The 21,358-nt window shown below is 32.5% G+C and overlaps 3 protein-coding genes across 6 annotated transcripts in view; 2 read left to right on the forward strand and 1 right to left on the reverse strand.

Annotated features, from left to right (window-relative positions):
- The first annotated feature begins 49 nt into the window (after positions 1-49).
- Positions 50-1,159, forward strand: LOC115879202 (growth arrest and DNA damage-inducible proteins-interacting protein 1). The gene is made up of 4 exons (XM_030895894.1): positions 50-243; positions 340-554; positions 615-830; positions 887-1,159. Exons 1-4 carry the CDS (start codon positions 120-122, stop codon positions 1,121-1,123), a joined length of 792 nt encoding a protein of 263 aa, XP_030751754.1. The 5' UTR covers positions 50-119; the 3' UTR covers positions 1,124-1,159.
- Positions 1,160-1,281: 122 nt separating this feature from the next.
- LOC115879203 (synaptobrevin homolog YKT6) lies at positions 1,282-2,878 on the reverse strand. The gene has a single exon (XM_030895895.1). The coding sequence runs from the start codon at positions 2,548-2,550 to the stop codon at positions 1,951-1,953; it is 600 nt and encodes a 199-aa protein (XP_030751755.1). The 5' UTR covers positions 2,551-2,878; the 3' UTR covers positions 1,282-1,950.
- Positions 2,879-6,317: 3,439 nt separating this feature from the next.
- The window catches only part of LOC115879456 (transcriptional enhancer factor TEF-1), a 297,615-nt gene continuing 282,574 nt past the window's right edge, over positions 6,318-21,358 (forward strand). The window contains exon 1 of one of the 4 annotated variants that reach the window (XM_030896341.1): positions 6,318-6,465. Coding sequence is in view for 3 of the 4 variants with exons in the window: in XM_030896339.1 (XP_030752199.1) it covers positions 7,103-7,112 (10 nt within the window). In the remaining variant the exon portion in view is untranslated. Of the gene's footprint in view, positions 6,466-6,597; positions 7,113-8,413; positions 8,443-21,358 lie in introns of those variants that run through there. The other 3 variants (XM_030896339.1, XM_030896344.1, XM_030896340.1) reach the window with 3 other exon arrangements.

Raw genomic sequence — 21,358 nt, forward strand, 5'->3', positions numbered from 1 at the left:
TGAATAGAGCAATGATTAAACGCGATCGAGCCGTTTATAAAATATAAATCTTCGTTTAATCTATGGTTAATTTCAAATGTCAAAAATATATTTCTAGCCCTGCTTTTTAAAATCAAAAAATGATTCGAAGGGATTTTTTTAAAAGAATACTATTAATTCAAAGAAACGTTTCTGCTAGATACAGTTCCTCAGATTTAAATCAAATCAATATACAAAAACTTGAAGCTGAACAATCAACCGAAGGTTAGTTTTTTACGGAAATACGGTTAGGTTTTACATGAGATATCCCTTGAAGTTTTATTACATGGTGAATTAATAAACCATAACAAACCTTTTTAGTCGTTGATGAAGCACTGCAGCAAAGAGAAGCAGAATTAGAACAAAAAAGAAACAAATCGCGGTTGAAAGATAATCACCGTAGGATTTTAAACGATGAAGATCCATTTCCGGAGCCAGAATTATGGTATCAAGGAACCCTTAAATATGTTAGACGATCGTATGGTCGGTATGGAGCATCTTCAGGTATCGACCCAGCATATTGCTGGCCAATTAAGGTAAGAAGAATAATATAAATCAGTTTTATGTGTAAAATTTATTTATACATACTTTTATAGCAAGAATTGATGGATGCTATCGAATATGAACAGATTAAATATCCTTACACAATCGGCGAGATGGCGGAAAAAGCAAAATTGAAAAGGGCAGAAAAAGAACAGAGTATTATGAACAGACAAAGAGATATAAGTAAAAAACTTGAGAAACTGGAACAGTGGAAGCTTGAACTACAACAGAAAATTATCAAGAAAGAAACTGAAGCTAACGAAGCAAAGGTGGGTGTTTTATATATACCGTTTTTTCTCTAATTATCAGTACTTTTCTTGCACAGGCACGTAGAGAAAGGTTAATAGAAGAAGTCAGGAGACATTTTGGTTATGCAGTTGACCCTAAAGACGAAAAGTTCAAGGAACTGCTTGAAAAGAGGGAAAAAGAACAAAGAAAGGAGATGAAGGAAGCTAGAAAGAAGGCCAAGGAAGAGAGAGCTACAAAGAAATTATTACAAAGTACCAAAACCAATGTAAAACAAGAAGAGCCGGACGATACAAAACAAGAAAAATTAGAATAAATTTAACTTAAAAATATATAGAAGATTTTTTATTTTCATATGTGGTTATTTATTTTAAATCCCAACTATAGAAGATTAAAATACGCCTAATTATCAAAACTGTCTACTTGTGTATCTGTGGTATTAATTACAAATATATTACAATAATACAAACAGTATCATAAATAATTTTTATTGACAATTTATATATAAACTAACACTTAAGATTATACATTTTAATCAATATTGGTAATATAATTTCCTGAAAACTCATAAAATTTTATGTTTAATACTATATAATTTTGAAGCAATTAGTACACATGGATGCACATTATTTTAAACATTATTCTCCTAATTAATGACAAATAGATGGTCAAAGTAAGTATATTACCAACAATTTTAAAAACTTATACATTAATAAAAAAAAATATTTTTTCATGCCCCAAATCTGGAATGTAGTAACTTTTTCAAATGTAACAAAAAGCATTAGGAGATGCCATAATTAAATTATAGACATTTTGTAATATTGTTTTTAAACAGTAATTTCAACATACCTATTCAAAAAATTTTGAAACTCTAATAAAAATCAGTGATAAACAGGCATGTTCTCAATAATTTAATATAACAGTTGGGTATAACTTTTTATATCTAATAAAAAATCACTGATAAAAAATTAGGCATGTTTTTCCATAACTTAATGAATTTTACAGTTATAACTTTATATTAACATGTATATACAGACATCAAGACAAACAGCTTATAGTCTTTGTTGATTAAATAGACATATCAAATTACATAGGCAGGTATTTATTGTAATTTGAAAGGGCAAGATTGTACCTAATACAATTTTACCCAAAATTACAGCAAGAGTTTGTCTTTCTCGCTGTTGTATAGAAAGCCTTCGATTGAGTACTTAGCACCTCCGATTTGGCAACCAAATCATCTAGTTTTTCACCTCTCTCCAATACGGCTTGAATGTTACTATGTAAAATAATCTTAGTTTCGTCTAGTTCATTCTGGATTTTCGTCAAAGCATCTGCTTCTCGCGGGTTTTGGTATTTGGCTAAGTAGGTGTTAAGTTGTGGAAAAGCCACATCTTTTTCCTGTAGGTTTGGCCAATTCGAAGCTGGTATTTTTTCTGAGAACTCGTCAAGAATTTTCGTGAGTAAAGTATGTGATACCCTCTGTGGGTATTCATGATCTGATATTACTACGCCAGCGAGGTTGTCAGATCTAACATACACATGGCAAAAGTAGTCACCCTGCTGTACCGATTGCCTTGAGGCCGGGAGTGTTCTTTCTACGACAGTCTTGCAACAAAACTGCATAAATTCGTGTACAGATCCCCGCTGGAAAAAGCTTACGCTCTGCAAATCGAATGCGGATTTTAGCCAAGTAGCTGCAGTGGTCCCTTTGTACAGAATACTAAGGCAATATAATTTTACCATATTGAACTTTGTTCTTCTGAGATTTTTCTAATTTTACTCTATTCCTCACTTATCACTTTCATACTTTTACAAAACAATTTAACTTGCAAGCAATTCCAGTTGCGAATAATGTGCTAGAATAGTTACACTCTAAAAACAAACACAACTGAAAGTTCTAGTAATAATCACAGAATATATTTGGCCACAATAATTAATAATGGAAAATATAATTTAGCACTGCTTGCTCTTTGAACAAGTTTTAATTATTGTGCTAAAAATTGGGACTCATTAAAATAAATTCTTAATTTTTCACTATTTAATCTTTAAACTTTTTGACTTTGACAGCTACTTAAAGCGTCATCCACGCGTCATCGATCGGCATGTGTGAAAGTTAAAAATAAATGTACTAATATTGAGATTAAAATGTACTAACTGTACTACCCAGATTGCTAGAGGGTGGAAATGAGGGGGAAATTATTTAATTTCAACAGAAAATATTTTAATATTTGGCAATCCTCTGTTCACATTATTTAGCATTAAAATAGTTAATGGAAACATTATAAAATTAAAAAAAAACTAATTAAGTAATTTTTTATTTACCTCGCCCCCACGAGAGAGGGCAATTGTTTTTTGAAACATCCTGTATAAATGCAGTTAATAGTTACATCAACAAAACTCACCTTCTAAACAGCACTTACAAGTAAGTAAGCACATAAAGGGTCATTACTGCCACTTTTCCGTTTAAAATATTCTAATAAAGTTGTTATGAGGTTTTTTTTACGGTTATTATAATCTTAATTGTACAGGGTGGGTCAAATTCGACGCTTTTAAGTGGAAACACCCTTTTCTATAGGAGATAGACGAAAACTAATATCGGTGTCTGGAGCTCAATTTTCATCAAAAACATGATCGTGAAAACCGCACATCAATATCTGTTACCGTTTCGAAGTTACGGGGTGTTTTTCAAAAATGTGCATTTTTAACAAATCGTTGTACCTTTTTTGCTATAGAAAATTTTGTATTTTTATGAAAACATTTCCAAAGCACCTTTTTTACGTAGAATTTAATGGTTTAAGAATAATTTTTTTAAAATTAATAATTTAAGAGTTATCAACAGAAAAATTGATTTTTTATTTGGGACACCCTCTATATTTTTCATTAACTGAAAAGATTTTAAAATTACCTTTCCAAAAATATAGCACACCTGATATTTTGTTATAATCCCCTTCGAAATACAGAATTATTAAAAGTTCGCCACTTTTAACTAGTAGGCTTTGGACCCCTTATTGATGATATGCCCTTAATGGAACTCGAAAATATATTTTTCCAGCAAGACGACGTACCGCCTCTGAACGTTGAAGTTGTCAGCAAATTTTTGCAGTCAATTTCAAGAATAATTCAATAGCTAACCAAGATCCCAGCCGTTGGTCATCGAGGCCGCCTGACTTAGTGCTCATGGATCTATCTAATCCTATGGATATATTTGCCGAATAATAAAGGTTCCTTATTCTTTCCTATAATCGAGACAAGGATTAGAAATACTTAGTAGTTATGAGAGGGTACCTTTAACCCCCACTGGGTTAATGAGTTCCGCGAGAAATTTTCAAACACTGCCCCGACTGTCCATAAAGGTTGTCGCCCACTAGACCGAGGCGCGACGCGGCGCGGCGCCATGTGGGAAATTCTTTTGTCTGCTTGCCATGTATTTAAATGGATCAACGCACATTAGAGCGCGCAGCGTCGAAGCGCGCCGCTGAATTTCCGTCAAGAAATCGGACGACTTCTCTATCAACTTTTTTCCGTCTCCCGCGTTTCGGCGCGTTGCAGTGTGCGTACTCACAACGGAAATAATTTTGCATCTCGAGTCTCTTCACTGGCTTTTTGACTAGGAACTAGTGGTACGTATCAATGGTAGAATTGCATTTTGAAAGGTAAATTAGGCAAACAGATTTTTAAAAAGGAATATGATATTTTTTTAGTTTTCCCTCACTAGAGACAGATGGACGAAATGTTTTTCTATCAAAGATTTAATATAATTGAGGGGTGTAGAAGCAAAACCGGCAATCTCCACTTTTGGAGAAAAGTGACAATCTCCAATTTTTAAATTCTAATTACCTAAGTATATAAAAAAGATTGGGGTTTTTTCATCACATAACTAGTATAAGAATATATAAATAAGGTTAATATATACATCAGAATAAATAAGAATTATCAAAAGTCGTCAGCTATAAGCGATTCATTATTGCATCATTAGTAATTTGTCTCTTCTGAAAAAATATGATGAGTAGAAGAGATACCCGGTGTTATGCTTCTAAAACCCTTAATTGAGGAGTTCGTAAAATGTTTCCTTTACATTTTGTAATACTGAAAAAAATGCTCTTGTCTTTTATTAAATAAGGAAAAAGATGGTAAAATTCTCCAAACTTCTTTCTTTTTTTGTTAATCTTATGAGTCCGAACTTTCCTTTTCTTCTTCACCTGCTCTTCCTCTTCCTCTGTTAGAAGAGCACAAAACATACGCTTTCTTTCGTACTTGAACTCATTGCTTTAAAAACTAAACTACAGTAAGTAAAAAACACTTCGACTAACTAAATAGCGTTTCCGCGTTTCAAAAGCGCGCTATAGTGGGCGCAGTCCCTTCGCAGCCGGAAAAAAATCTCTTCCCAGCGCCGCGCCGCGCCGCGTTCTAGTGGGCGACAACCTTAACAGAAGACGGCCGATATGTCGAACACCTGTAGCAAAATCTCATGTCTTGGTTTGCTATTTATTTTTATTGTTATTAGATATAGTTTAAATGTGTTGATGTTGGTTAAATATATTTTAAATTGTTATAAAATTCTGCATCTCCCATAGCAAATATTATTTTCGTTTTAATTGATGCTCACAGCTAGACTTTTTTTGCATTACAGCCAGTGACGTTCAAAGCCTACTTATTTAAAGCGGGCGAATTTTTATATGTTTTATATACTCTATATCTCGAAGAGGAATCGAGCAAAATATCAAATGTGTCATATTTTTGGAAAGGTAATTTTAAATTACTTTCAATAAATTAAAAATATACAGGGTGTCCCATGTAAAAAATCAAATTTTCTGTTGATAATTCTTAAATTATTAATTTAAAAAAAAATATACTTAAACCATTAAATTCTACGTAAAAAGGTGCTTTAGAAATGTTTTCATAAAAATACAAAATTTTCCATGGCAAAAAAGTTACAGCGATTTGTTAAAAATGCATATTTTTGAAAAACACCACCCCGTAACTTCGAAACGGTAACAGATATCGATATGCGGTTTTCATCATCATGTTTTTGACAAAAATTGAGCTCCAGACACCGATATTAGTTTTTGTCTATCTCCTATAGAAAAGGGTGTTTCCATTTAAAAGTGTCGAATTTGTTCGACTCCAAAAAAATTTGTTTGCATAGCATACTTGTCAAGTACGCAAATATTGGCGTACTTGCCAAGTACAACACAAGTCGTGAGAATCTGTCGTAAGAAGTAGGTCGACCCAGTCTTAATTTTCATATTTTATATTGTTTTGTACTAAATTAGTACTATAATTTGTTAAGATACAGCCTTCATAAAAATTTGTAGTGCCATCTAGGAGAACCCCTAGTGGCGGTGTGAAGGAATTTGTACGTAGTTTCTGGTAGAGTAAATTAAGGACGGCTAGATGGCGCGCCATATGACAAAAAAGACCCGCGCGTCCGAAACGCGGGGAGTGAAAGCGCGCCGCGGCTGAAAAAAGACGGCGAATGAGCCACGACGAAAACTGGCTTACTATGCGCGTTCAGTGTGCGCTCTGGCGTTCGCGTTGTCTAGATTCTTTGTACCATTCCTGGCATACCACAAACAGACAAACTCTTCATATTAACGGACCAAAATCCGTCCTAATTAACGTGAAAGTCGGCGCAGACCGTCCAGATTTCGTCTTTTGGTAAGTACACATTTGATTTGGGTGGATTTTCATACAGCAAGTGCCGATATCGCGTCGAAATAGCGCCTAGATGCCGAGCAATGTGTCCATAATTCCGACAATACTTTACATACTTGTCGTGCTTCGGCCTGCGTTTCGAACTTCTGACGGTTGACGACGTCAGGCGGCGGCGGCGGCACATCCACGACCGTTTTTCGATAAAACAGTCCTCTCTCTCGCTCCCGCTCTCATCAAATACACGGTATTTATGCTTTTTTTCGTTGGTCGTTGTTGTTGTTGTTTGGTCGCGATAGATCCGGCAAAATCGGGAAATATTTGGCGTCCCGACGGACGGTGTGTGGAATCAAAAGTGTATGCGAATCAGTGAACGCGAATCGCGATACCTCGCACCAACCACCACCGGTCGCATGTTTTTAGTTTGTTTGTTGTGCGTCTTTTTTGTTTTTTTTTTTTATTAGAAGCCTGTTAAATATTTCCCGTCGCACGGTTTGAGGGAAGAGTCAAGCCTTCGGAATTCTAGTGTTATCAGATAATTTTGTTGTGAGTGTTACGTGTTTGCGTGGTCTTGGACCAATTCGCTATGGATTAAGGCTTTCCGACGGCCGCTTTTTCAAATAACGGATTAAACAAGGAGAAAATGTATCTAGGTAGGGTATTTTTCCACAGAAAAATTAACCGTAGGTTGTTTAAAGATTGTATTTTCATATAGATATCATTTATTTAAATTTTTAAAAATACCTATTTTACAAACTGCTTTTTCTATTTGTCGTTTAGAATACAGAAATTTATAGTCTTCGTGTAGATTGGTATTCTATTGTCTTTAAATAGTAATTTTTCTCTATCAAGAATTAACTAGTATTGGGTATATTACTTATGGAATTTTATTGTTTCTTATAGTAGTTATGTATACATATTTTAATATATTGAACTTGAAATTATTACCAAAAAAAATGTAAACACTTTAATAATTATATATCAAGTAAAACATATACCTAATTGAACATTTATAACTCTAGGTACAATTTCTTATTTTGGAACTCTAAATAAAAATTATTGCAAAAATAAATGTTTAAAATAACTAATAAGTACCAGAATATTTTGTCTTGTGAGTTGATTACTTGATATGTTATGTATTAGACACTTATATCTAATAATTTTTAATAATATACATGAATGTTTTTGTTTAGAATTGAAATAATATCACAATCATAACAAAAATTAAATTGTCATAGCAATAAAATCAAAACTACGCGCTTCAAAATGGACACTGGATTTAGTATTTATTTTCAAAAAGATTTGAAAAAAGCTTAACATTTTTGTGATATGTTATAATCTATGTTATTCTTCTATGTTATAATCTAAGTTACATCTTCTTCACAGTTACAAATATTCTCACGAGCTTTTCATTGAAATACGCTAATTTTTGGTAACTTTCTCGATATTTTTTGACTGAAACAACTTTGTTATAGATTCCTTTTAAACGATAACTTTTTGACGAATAATTGAAAGAATCGCGATATTTTAGACCAACCGCCAACGATCTCAGCTTTTTTGTTTGCTTGATGTGCGTCTTTCCTGTTTTTCTTCCTAGCCTTAAGGCTGTTTGACATTTCCCGTCGCACGGGTTAAGGGATAGGGTCAAGCCTTCGGAGTTCTGGTGTTATTATAATCAAAGGTGTTTGGGAACCAATGAACGAATCGCGATACCTCGCACAAAAACCACTAGCAAAGACCACTAGTCGCAAGTTTTAGTTTGTTTGTTGTGCGTCTTTTTTGTTTTTTCTCTGGATTAGAAGGCTGTTAAATATTTCCCGTCGCACGGTTTAAGGGAAGAGCCTTCGGAATTCTAGTGTTATTAGATAATTTTGTTGTGAGTGTTACGTGTTTGCGTGGTCTTGGAGCAATTCGCTATGGATTAACGTTTTCCGGCGGCCGCTTGTTAAAATAACGGATTAAACAAGGAGAAAATGTATCTAGGTAGGGTATTTTTCCAAAGAAAAATTAACCATAGGTTGTTCAAAGATTGTATATCTATATATTATTTATTGAAATTTTAAAAAAATATAATTACAAACCGCTTTTTTCATTCGTTAGACACTTATATCTAATAGTTTTTAATAACGTATACGAATATTTGTGTTGAGAATTGAAGGAATATCAAAAATTTAATATAAAAAATCCGAATATATAGCACAATTTCTTTATTAGGAATTTTTAATTCTGATGAAATTTTAAAAATAGAGATTTTTAAAATAACTCACATACAATATCTATTTTAGTACCACAGTACCATATTTTTTTAGAATCACTGTATGTATCTAGGTATACACTTTACAACAGAACATGTTATAATAAAATAATTAAATATGTACTTTTATAATAATAAACATGTTTTAATTATTTGTTGATAATACTAACATCATACTGATTAACGAAATTTGCTTTCAAAGTGACAAAAAAGGTTATCAGACTTCGTTTTTTTTTCTAATGCATTATTGCCTTTTGAAAAAAAAAATGTATTCTCAGTTGAAATTGGGAATGCATTTTTTTGAGATTTTTGTCATGTTTTAAGTTCTTAAAGGAAGTACCAATTCGTAGGGCAATATTTCTCTATATTGTCACTTGGTAAAAGTGTAAACATCAAGGGAGAAAACAAGTACTTTAAAAATTATAAAAGTAAGATTGCTTGATGAATGAATATGTTTTACGAATACTAAAAAAACAACCAACTGATCAGACACTAGTCTTTTTATTATTAAAGTTTGAGTTTTCATGTCTTAATAGTAGTTGAGTACCTATATTAAGTTTTATTACAAAAAGTTGAGTATATTAGAATGTTGTTTCTTAAAAATCCACTGTCCGTAAAGTCGATCGAATCGAAATATGATTAAATTTTTATAATAGTATATTTAAAGGGACCGAATGCGTCCTTGTCTTATTTAGTTTCTCTCTCTTACTGATAAATCTGTTGTTAATGTGGCAGTACGCTATATGAGAAAAATGGTAAAATTTTGTGATAAACTAGTTGCAATATTTGAATTTTTGAGATAAAAGGCATAAATAAAAATAATACAACATAAAACTGTATGATCGAAAAGAAAAACAGCGTCAAAGACGGATGGGGAATGACCAAAGACATTATAAAATGGGAATTGCAATTCATGATAATTTTGGCGAGGTCACGACCTCATAGACGTCAAAAATTGACAATGAACTTGTCAAAAATAAGGACCAACAATTACAGAAAGATTTAAAAAGGATAGAATGTTTCCAGACAAACAAATCTATATCTAAAAAATTTTCCTGCAATTTTAAACTACGTCATTTAAAAATCGTATAACTCAATATTAAAAGAAATTACAACTTCTTAAAGACAAACGGGCAGTAAGCGTCATTAAAATGTATAAAACAATACGGGCCAAGTAATGACGTCTATAGGGCTTGACCTCGCCAAAACATCGACCCAGCCATCTTTGACGCCGATTTTTTTATTCGTATGGTATATAGTGTGAAAAAAAGACAGCAAATATAAGTAAAATCCTTATAACCAGATAACCAATAAATTATTTCACACACGATACATAATTTTCAGTTTCACAGAAAGTGAGTGTAATAAAATTAAACAATAATGATGAAAATCACATTAATTTGAATGGATTCAAATACTATCGGAATTTGATTAAGGTTATTTATTCTCTAGAAAGTTTGCTTTACACTTTAAAAAATACCAAAACTGAGATGGAATCCATTAAATTATGTCTGAACTAAGTTTATCAATGTAATTATTTATCAAGTGCTTAAAATGACCTTATAGATCACATATTTAAGTAATGTTTGGAATATTATTTAAGTCGTTTACCTTTAATGAAATAACAGATGTAAAGAAAATTATTATTTATGTAATTTGATTTCGTGTTTTTTTAAAATAATGATAAGAAATTAAATATTTGTGAAATGAAAGTGTTTTATGAATGAGTGAAGTGTTTGATGGGGCCAGTACCTATTTTCCCTAAAAGTATTTCAGATAGTTTTTGATATCATCTAGAATAATATAACAATTTTTTTCAGGATGTCTGAATTATTATTTATTATTTAACTGGAAACTGGAAGTGTACTACAAATCGGCTTAAAGTATATTTTTTATAATTAAAAAACATGAATGAAGCTTAACTTACCAGACTATTACTTTTTATATTGATGCTCTCAAAAATTATGCTTCTATTTGTATTCAAACATGTATCTGAAATAAAAAAAAAAAGTTGTTAGATTATTAACGACTTATTTTGTGTTTTTTATATACAGGGTGAGACTTAAATAGGTGCAAATATTTTCAGGGCTGGTAGATCTCGATAAAAGAAACATATTTATTATTTTTTTGCCGTTTTTCATATAATTCCAAAATAACCTAGATATTTTATTTTAAAAATTAAAAAAAAACATAATTTTTGCTTAAATTTTGAGAACCTCTGGATCTTTCTTGTATATTTACCTACTCTATATGTTGCCTTATTATGAAGGTATTATGTTGTTTAATTAAAAATTTCAAAATTCAAATTTTCAAAAGAAAAATTTTATAAAAATATTTGCACTTATTTAAGACTTATCCTGTATATTATATGAAGATATACAGGGTCTCCTAATATTCCGTGGACTATTCCGCTGCCTTCGCCAAAAGATTAGTCTGTCCTGTTGTCACAGCAGCACTAGTGAATGCTGTTCTAATTTTTACTATACAATCTGTCATCTCTCTTTTTATTACTTCCTCTTTGTCTAACACGCAAAACTCACAGGTTTACCTCAGAGCGTTAAGTGTATACGGGACTAGAATTCCGTTGACTCCAAAAGTTCTATAAGGTCATATGATGTACAAATTAATTCGGTAAAAATACTAGCAATTCAAAATTTTATTAACGATAGCTCCAGTTAGTAGTGATAGGAAAAACCGATTAATTTCAATAATCGAGTACTCGAGTATGAAGCGATTGCAATAACCGAGTGATCGCTCGAGCGAAATATCACTCGTATTTAGAAATACGGTATTTTATCCGCCGCTTGTAAGTACTCGTTAACACCAAGCGCCAAGCAGTAAGTTGCGTGCGCAGGGCACATATTCTTTTGGTGATGAATGGCAAGTAGCAAGCGTCGAGCGATTCGCTTGATCGCTTGATTTAGTTTATTTCAAAACAATGTCGATGTAGGTCGTAAAATTTTGTCTCTCAGATACGCAACGGATAAATATATATACGGCGTCGTATAATTTTGCTACCTGCAATGTATGTAGAAAATTCGCTCGGCTTTTTATCGAGTATGTCACATTAAAATCGGATTTCAATTTATTTCATTCTCGAATCGCTTGCTTTCGTCGCTTGGTACTCGTCACTTGCTTCGCTCGTTCATAATCGAGCGATCGGTTATTTCATTAATCGAGCACTCGAGCGGAATTTCCCTCGAGTGATCCCATCACTACCAGTTAGATTAGCAGTAAGTCCAGTATATAAACACTTTTTGTAATTAAATTTATATTCAACACATTAAAAAAGGTGTAGAATTTGGTATTGAATCAGTACGACTTATCCGGCATTTTTTGATATTTTAATTCAATAGAAACAACACATATTGCCATTATTATCACACTTTACCATAATATAACAAATGTTCAGCTATAGTATGACTATTAAACAATTAGTATACTTCTGTTATTTTCACACCTCACCATATTTTTTCACTTTTACTCCAAATATCTTTTTCAAATATTGAAATTTAAATATTAGCATAGAAAGAAAGAAATTATAAGAACAAAGTGCTTTTAAAGCTGAAGTAAAAATTATTATTTCAAATATTATTTTTAATAAATTGTACTGAAGCTGTGGTTGGTTCCTTGTGAAACATCGTTGAAATATTAGTATTTTAATAAAGCACGCTTTTAGATGTTTCAAAAAACTTTTAATAAGAGTAACTTTAACTCTACATATATGTTTCGGCTTGTTAGGCCTTTTTCAAGAGTTTTTTAAGAACTAATCGTCTAACTACACTGTAACTATATTAAAAGAAGCTATTTAAAAACAAGAGTAGTTTAATATCAAAAATAAATTATTGGGCAAGATATGTAGATGACATTTTTTGTATTTGGTCAGGCACCGAGAGAAATTTAAACAGTTTTTTAACATTATTAAATTCAATTAACCCGAGAATACAATTTACTATTGAAAAAGGTATTAATACCATCAATTTTCTTGATGTTACAATTATAAAACAGTCTAATAGATTACAATTTGATATTTACAGAAAACCCACTACCACAGACATTGTAATACATAGTCAATCACACCAATCCTGGCAAATCAAAATGTCACCCTTTCATAGTTTAATTCATAGATTAGTAATGTTTTCATTGAGCCCAGAGAATTTTAAAAAAGAGTTAAATATTATTAAACAAATCGCCATCAACAATGGATATAAGTGTTCCCTTATTGATAATATGCTAAAGAAAAACAAAAGAAAATATTAATGAAAAATTTTTATTCCGCTAATTCTAAAGACAATAACAATTATCGACTTTTAAACTACATTCCTAATTTAACTAACAAAATATTAAATAATCTCAATAAAATAGGATGTAAAATTATTAACGTAAATAAAAGAAATTTAGGTCAAATTTTATTAAATAATAAAGACAAAACTAATGTCAAAAATAAGTCTGGTATATAGAGTGGATTGCAATGATTGTGATGCCGTGTACATAGGCCAAACAGGTAGAAATTTAGATATAAGGATTAAAGAACATGTAAAGTCTATTAATAATCTCCAGCATAGTTCTGGTCTTGCAACTCATTGTATAGTAAATAATCACAAAATTAATGAAAACTCAATTAAGTTACTACACAGAGAAACAAAAGGTAGACGCTTAAATTTCATTGAACAGTTAGAAATATTAAAATCTGTTAAAAACGAAAATAATGTTAACGACCAACAAGGATTTCTAAATTCTCTCTACATTTTTTATTACCCCTATTGTAAACTCTCTGAACCCACCCCCATAGCAAATATATATATAGTTACAGTGTAGTTAGACGATTAGTTCTTAAAAAACTCCTGAAAAAGGCCTAACAAGCCGAAACATATATGTAGAGTTAAAGTTACTCTTATTAAAAGTTTTTTGAAACATCTAAAAGCGTGCTTTATTAAAATACTAATATTATTTTTATTTATGATCAAAAGAAATATATAAATAATTAACTGGATGCCATTTTTTTTCGATCATGCGGTATATATTAATGTATTTAGCGTGCGTGACGTTAGACGTCAATTGCCGAAAACGGCGGATTTCCAAACTTAACTTATTTAAAAAATAATTTTCTGTATATTGTTTGCCTGAAATTTTCCAGTATTTTAATAGTTATTCTGCTATTCTGAGCGGAGACGAATCCAACAAATCAAAGATCATTAAAATTGGTCTAGCCATTCTTGAACGATAAATGATGTAACTAATTCGAGTTTGTATAATTTTTTACATTTTATTTATTTAGAAAGAAATATAGAACTGATTTGCGAGGTCAGAAGTATACCCAGAAATCGCCTGAAATTCTGTAAATGTAAAATAGGTGTTTTCAATTTCAAAATTTGATTAAACGAATGGATTTCAAGAACTGCATGTTTTATTATTATTTCAATGGTTTCTAATTAAATGGCTCGTCAATGAGGATATTTAATCATTAAGTAATATATTTCTGGATATTTTTAATGGGGTCGAGAGATTTTTTAAACATAATTAAATTATTTTAGAAACAATATTATTTCTTGCTAAGTTTTATTATTATGCAAAAAAGTTATACTTGTTATTTGCAATAAAAGTATCAATGTTTGATTAAAATTGAAATAATAATGAAAATAATGGTGTCTACTCAGAATCGTATAAAGTTATGTTGAAAACATCAGATTTTGCAATAAAATGTATTCGAGTAGTAATCCTGGAGTTCAGATACCTACTGTAATGTTTCACTTAGTTAATGCTACATGGGCATAACAAAAAAATATTTTTTTTAATAAAATCTATGAATTAAAAATAGTGACGCTGCGTGGTTCAATAATTTGGGGGTGTATAGCCTTAGAAACACTAATTGTCACGCATCTATAGACTAAAAAAGGGTTATAGACTGTGTAATGAGTTATAACTGAAGGAAGGGGGGCACAATAGATCTTTAAGGTCGCAGTGATTAACCGCCCCCTCCCCCCCCCTCTCACTCATTCTACATTCTACATACACTATGGGCGCAAACATAGTGAGGCATCTCGATGCGATGTTCGTCAAGATGCTAGCTGCGCTGCTCGCCAGGATGCTAGCCGCGATGCATCCTACGCGCACTGTTTTAAAACGGCGAGTAAGTGCGCGTAGGATGCATCGCGACTATCGTACAAACATAGTGCGGGGCATTTCATCTCGATGCGATTCATCTCGATGCGCCATTCACCTCGCCATCCGGCGATGCTGAATCAAACATGTGCAAATTTATGCGTCAAAACATACTGGAGCCTCGCACCTCGCCACGCACCTAGATGTTCAGCGCGATGCTTCCTAAAAAACAAAATTTTTGTTTTTTGCGAGAAGCGGACGCGGATGCCTGAAACTTTACATTTGATTGGTCGGTTTAGGATCACAATTCGTTGAGCATATGTCGAACTAGAGTCGGGTGGAATAAAATGTTCACAATACTAATATTTAATTTATCACCAACAATGTAATAACCTTGATTCTACAGGGTCCGGCAATAGTGCGTCGGGCATCTGTGGTTCTAATAATAAAAAACTTATGAATTTTGTAGTCCAGACATAAAGTATCTATTAGGATGTATTTGAGGAAAATATTTGAACTTCTAAAGGGTGGCTCAAAAAAGTGTGAGTGGATCGCGAATATTTTTTTAATGGAACACCTATATACGGGGTGGCGCAACTCATTCGCGTCGATTGATTATACGAAAACGGAAATATGTAGAAACAAAATATTTTATGGGAACATGTGGGAAGACCATGTGCATAATTTAAAATTATTTTGAAATGTACAGGGTATGTCAGAACTAAGATTTACACCAAAATTATATTTTTTCTTATGGAACACAGATTTTTTATTTCTTATTTGGATCCTTGGACACAAAATAAGTCGCCAGAGTACATCTCAGTTGCGTCAATTTTTTTCATTTCTGACTGGATTAATTTCAAGTCCAAGTTTCTCGCTTTCGTCTTCAACAAATTTTAGAAGCTGCAGTAACTCTTCCTCGTTTCTCGCTAGAATCGTATCGTCTGCAAATCTGAGGTTGGTAATTTTGTGACCATTAATTGTTATCCCCCCTTGCCAATGTTCCAATGCCCTTCTCATGATATATTAGTATATATATATATATATATATATATATATATATATATATATATATATATATATATATATATATATATATATATATATATATATATATATATATATATATATATATATATATATATATATATATATATATATTGAATAACGAGGAGATAGTATGCACCCCTGCCTAACACTACAGGTAGGCTGGAAGTCTTCCGAAGTAACGCCATTGATGGTAATTCTACTTTTGGTATTTACATAGAGATTCTGGATCAATGAAATCAAATGAAGACGCACGGCCATTTCTCTAAGAACCATTCATAGTTTTGACCATTTGACTTTGTCAAAAGCTTTTTGATAGTTTATGAAAGAAATATAGAGCGGATTGTTAAATTCTCGGACCTTTTCGATAATCTGACGGATATTCAAAATTTGTTCACGTGTTCCTCGACCTCTTGTGAATCCTGCTTGCTCTGGAGGGATTTGTGGTTGAATATACGGTTTTAACCTTTCGTTAATGATATGAAGAAGAATCTTACTGGCATGTGAAATTAGCGCAATGGTACGAAAGTTGTCGCATTTGGCTGGAGATCCCTTTTTGTGGATGGTTATTATGGAACAATCGGTCCAATCTGATGGCCATTATCCATTACATAACTTGTGCAAGATGTCCACACCAAAATCTCCCGACGCTTGGAGCATTTCGGCCATGATGTGATCTGGTCCCGGGGCTTTATGATGTTTTAGGTTTTTTATTGCTGCTTCAATTTCCGATCTCAGTATGTCTGGTTCTTCATTAATTATATCACTGTGGAAAGAGCAACTAGGCTGAGGATCTTTTTCTTTATGTAGTGTTCCGCAGTATGTTCGCCATCGTTCCATTATTTCGTTAATTTCGGTTTTAAGTTGTCGTCGATCGTCTTCTATTGCCTATTGCATTGGCAATTAGGACTATGTCATTAGCGTATATGGATGTATTACATGGATATACTAATAGCATCTAAGCGACTTTTAAAAATCTAATATTTCTACATAGTTCCACAAAATAATATCATTTTACGAAATTGTTTAGATATGTTTACCAAACTATACTATTTTCCCAATTGGCTTTGTGTGTTTACGAATAAAATTTGAATCATAAATACAATTTTTTAGTAAAAATCTAATATTTTTCTGTCATCATTCAAATCAAATTCACTAAACACAATGCTATGATTGATACTATAATCTTCAATGGTCTTTACCAAAGGCAGATCTAAAATCGTAAAACTTTCGTGAGTATTCCGTTTTATCTAACGTAAAACTAATATTGAAATTTAAATTAAAGATCTGATCTGATCCATCTTTAAATGTTCCTAAAATCTTATTAGATTATAATATTTAAAGTTTATAATTTATAATCGAATTACAAACCTCAAAAATATTTATATTTCAGGTCAACATTAGATCACGCTTAAGTTCATTAATTATGATTAATATAAAATGCATTTAAAACATCCAAACTTGTTGAAATATGTACTGTTTGATCTAACAATTTTCAAAGTTATTTTCAATCAGGTCGCAAAAACAAAACCTACAAGCTTTAATACGTTTCTAACAAGCTGCACCTGGCTCTTATGCAACTATACACACAAAGCCAGTCCGTCCGCGGTTTTACTAAATACTACGCGGAAAAAATCAAAACAGAAACGACCGGTTTGCCACTAATAAGCTGCGTTTGTTTGTTCTATGGCGATCGGCGGTGGCGGGAAATTCAAGTGGGGAGGGATGAAAAATGGCGCAGCTATTGCCGGGCGTTAAATAGGTAATTGCGAAACGGAATCGGTCAAGCAAGACGGACGTAAAAATCGGTACCGACTTGGCGGTTGAGTTGAGTTTAATGGGAACGCGATGGCAAATTGGTCTTTATTTAATTTCTGTTAAGTCGAGGAGTGCTCTTATCGGTACTGTAACTCGGTGCAATAAAAATACAGTATAATAAAAATATATACAGAGTGATTTAAACATCTTCTTCTTAGTCGTATTGTCATGTCTTTGTCAAAATCAAGCTTAAATCTTCGTGACGGATATTGCATCTGAATCACTGTTCGTCACAATGACGGAAGTCTGGCCATTTTTGTTGTGCACCCCCAAACTATCCAATCACGCGCTGCCACTGTTTGATGACCAGTGGCGTAGTATACGCATCGCTATTACACAAACAAAACGAAAGACTTTTTCGCGGAAATTAACCGGCATCGGCGTGCAAAAGGAAAAGACGGTCCCCGCATCAGCGGCGGAACCTCGAACTTTACGCAAAAAAAGAGAAGCGTCCGAGCAACGGGCCCGAGACTCAAACGAACGAAATAAATAGATGCCATTCGCGAGAGAGAATGTCAGACGTAGAGGATCGCGGAATATGCGGCCGGTCGCATTCTTTCTTCTGGATTTATAAGGACGACATTGCAACACTGCATTCAATTGCGAGAATTGATAAAAAGGGGCGGCAAAGGCAACCTGAGAAGGTATGGACCTCAGAGCGACAAAGAGCCAAGAAAGACTGGCTAGTTTTTTCCTGAAAACATGATTAAATAATGACCATCTTGGAGACACTTCTTACACGTATACGCAACACACGTCTTCAATGTAGTTTTAGGAAAAAAAACTTGTTTTTTGTAAAATTTGAGTCCTAAATAACTGCAAATATTTTCAGGGCTGGTAGATCTTGTTAAAATAAACATATTTTTTCATAACATTAGTTTCTCAAATAAGTCCAAAATAACTGAGTTATTTTACTTTGAATAAAAATAAAAAAAATGTTTTTTTGCTTAAATTTTGAGAACCACGGGATTTTTTCTGTGTTTTTGAGATATTTATTATATTTTTTAAATGAAAATTAAAAATGTTTTTTCGATTTTTTTCTTTATCATGTCTGGGTTTTCTTTCTTGTAAATTTATATTCTACCTATGTTATTGCCATATTATCAACAAATTAGGTTTTGTAACTTAAAACTAAAAAAAATCCAAAAATTTTATCAAAAAAATTCAAATTTTCAAAAACTTTTTCGCCAAAAAAACTCGTAGACACGTTTCTGCGGTCGAAATCTACTACACCTAAAAATCTTTGCTCACCCTGTATATATTCTGTGTAAGCCTAGTTCTATTCAGAAATTTCAAGATAACCAAGAAGTATTAAAGATAGTCGATTCCATAGATGTCAATAGTGGATTAAGGACACTGGAAGAAAGTAACAACGTTATTCTGAGGAGGTACGAGGATCACAAAGCCAACGAAAATGTAGATGAAGTAGCCAAACAAGTACCATTCATACGACCATATAACTTCTATTGTTCTGCAAAAGTAATCACAAATTGGCCACCAAAGAGTAGGTGTCCAACAAATCTCTAGAATGGTGTAAAATATTCACAATGACAGAGACAGAGGCAAACAGTTCACCTGATCTAATAAGCAAAGATAGGAAACATGTAAAAACTGTAGTGAAGGGTCTAGTAAGGTCTACCGACCGGACACTGCAAGCTGACAGCTCAATAGACATTTATAGCTGACGAGATTGATAGACAAAGCCAAAAAGCCATCCATATATGATTTTCGTATTTCGTATTGCAACATTTCAGTAATAAACCGCTTTATTTTTGATGCAATCTTTTTAGCGGTAATTATATGTATAATACTATTACCATTAATGGAATAAGTACAAAAACTCTAAGCCTACGTTAATGACAAACGACCGGGCAAGTACACCATAAACTTTTTCACAGTATTATTACTATCTTTCATTTTTCCTTAGAAAATAAAGTTTTCTAACTGCCCGATGCTGCTCAAACTCCAAGATAACAGTTAGTTTTTATGAGGTTGTTCCTGCTTTCAAGATTTATGTCCGCTGATTGCATACATAAGAAGACAAAGGCGGCGGACTAAAAGGTTTATAGTTTTTTTCAGATTAAATTATTGTTTAGATACGGTGCGGATAACTGGTTATTTATTCGATATTTAAGTTTCAGCTTGGAGCTTAAACACCTATATTATTCAACCTACTATAAATTATTTCTTATTTCTGGATGTTTGTTTTACACTTTTAGTTTTCATTTACTCTTCTCAAAAAAAAACTTCTTGACAGAATTTTCCATATAGCTCTTTGCCAATAGCTTTTTTGTAGCCCACTACAAAAAAACTACTTATATATTTGCCAGGCTATGCCACTCACTTAACCAAATTCGACCAAGTTCAAAATTTTAATTGATTGTTCAATGACATATTATCAAAAGTGTAGTGTGCTTAGTTCAAAAATTAAGTAATTTGCAACGATTGAAATGGAGCAAACCATTTTGGAAGCTTATCTTCTTCTTTCTCTGCTTATCCATTAATGGATGTTTGCGACCACACTTTCCATGGCTTCCCTATCTCTCGCTGTGTGGATCAACGACTGTACTGTTTGACCAGCGGATCTGAAGCTACGGAAGGAATGCGAGAAAAAAAATCGACATTGCCACGTTTATCTATAAAATTGCAAAATTGCCAGACATGAACTATAAATTTAATATATTTTTATTATATATAATGTGTTTAGCATATATTCTGACGTATATTACTAAGGAATTTTAACGTGAGTTCATATTGTTCGATATGTTTTATTTAATAACTTATTTCTTTCATTCTGTATAATCTGCTTATTATGAAAGTTGAAGATTTTTCAACGATATCATTGGCAAACCGGCATCGCCGCACATGGCCGCCTTTTCATCGAACATGATTGGCGAGAGTACGTCACAGGATTTGTTACCACGCGGTTGCAATGGCTTTTACGCCTTTCCTATTCGCTTGCTTTATCCCCAACTTCACGGTCTCTTCTGAAAAGAGTAGGAATATTGAATACTATTGAAATATCCAGTGGCGGTGTCATTCTCTTGATCATTATTACTTTATTTCATTATTTTATACCGGTTATCCTAAACTTTATTCCTATATTTTTCGTATATTTGATAGTTGTGTTTTATTGTTTTGTTATCTTGTTATAATGTTTTTCGTTCGTAGTTTTTAATTATTAATATCAAGTTTGATCGTATATTTGTATTTTAAAATGAATAAATTTGTTAAGGGTAAGACGCTACATAGTCAGACAAGAGAAATAATAGCTAATTTATATAGGTAAGTAGAATAATAATAATATAATTAGAATATTAAAATTAAATATTGGCTAAAATAAAAAGCACACATTTTACCTAAATATTTTAGCTAACTAAAATAAATATAAATAAACGTGGATGAAATCTCATTTGGTTTATTTCCTTGTGTTCATAATAGGGTTTGCGACGAAGAAGCTACAGAGAGTTCGCTTAAGTTGCCGCTTAAACGAAAACTTGAGCGGATATTTCTTTATACCGGAGTTAGCGTATCGGCTATAAAAAAAATTCACACAGAAGATAAAAAAAGGCTGGAAACTAACCCCGATAAAATGATATCCAGCCCTGGAAAGAAACGACCACGTGAGACTGCTGTTGAAACGCTCGACGACTTTTTCCAAGTGGTCAGGAATTTGAC

The sequence above is a fragment of the Sitophilus oryzae genome, unplaced genomic scaffold (assembly GCF_002938485.1).
Source record: "Sitophilus oryzae breed Bouriz unplaced genomic scaffold, Soryzae_2.0 scaffold_1576_pilon_pilon, whole genome shotgun sequence".
Taxonomy (NCBI): domain Eukaryota; kingdom Metazoa; phylum Arthropoda; class Insecta; order Coleoptera; family Curculionidae; genus Sitophilus; species Sitophilus oryzae.

Coding starts and splice junctions, on each gene's coding strand:
- LOC115879202 (XM_030895894.1), top strand. CDS start 120: ATGATTCGAAGGGATTTTTTTAAAAGAATACTATTAATTCAAAGAAAC. Junction 555..614: donor CATATTGCTGGCCAATTAAG/GTAAGAAGAATA, acceptor ATACTTTTATAG/CAAGAATTGATGGATGCTAT. Junction 831..886: donor CTGAAGCTAACGAAGCAAAG/GTGGGTGTTTTA, acceptor TTTCTTGCACAG/GCACGTAGAGAAAGGTTAAT.
- LOC115879203 (XM_030895895.1), bottom strand. CDS start 2,550: ATGGTAAAATTATATTGCCTTAGTATTCTGTACAAAGGGACCACTGCA.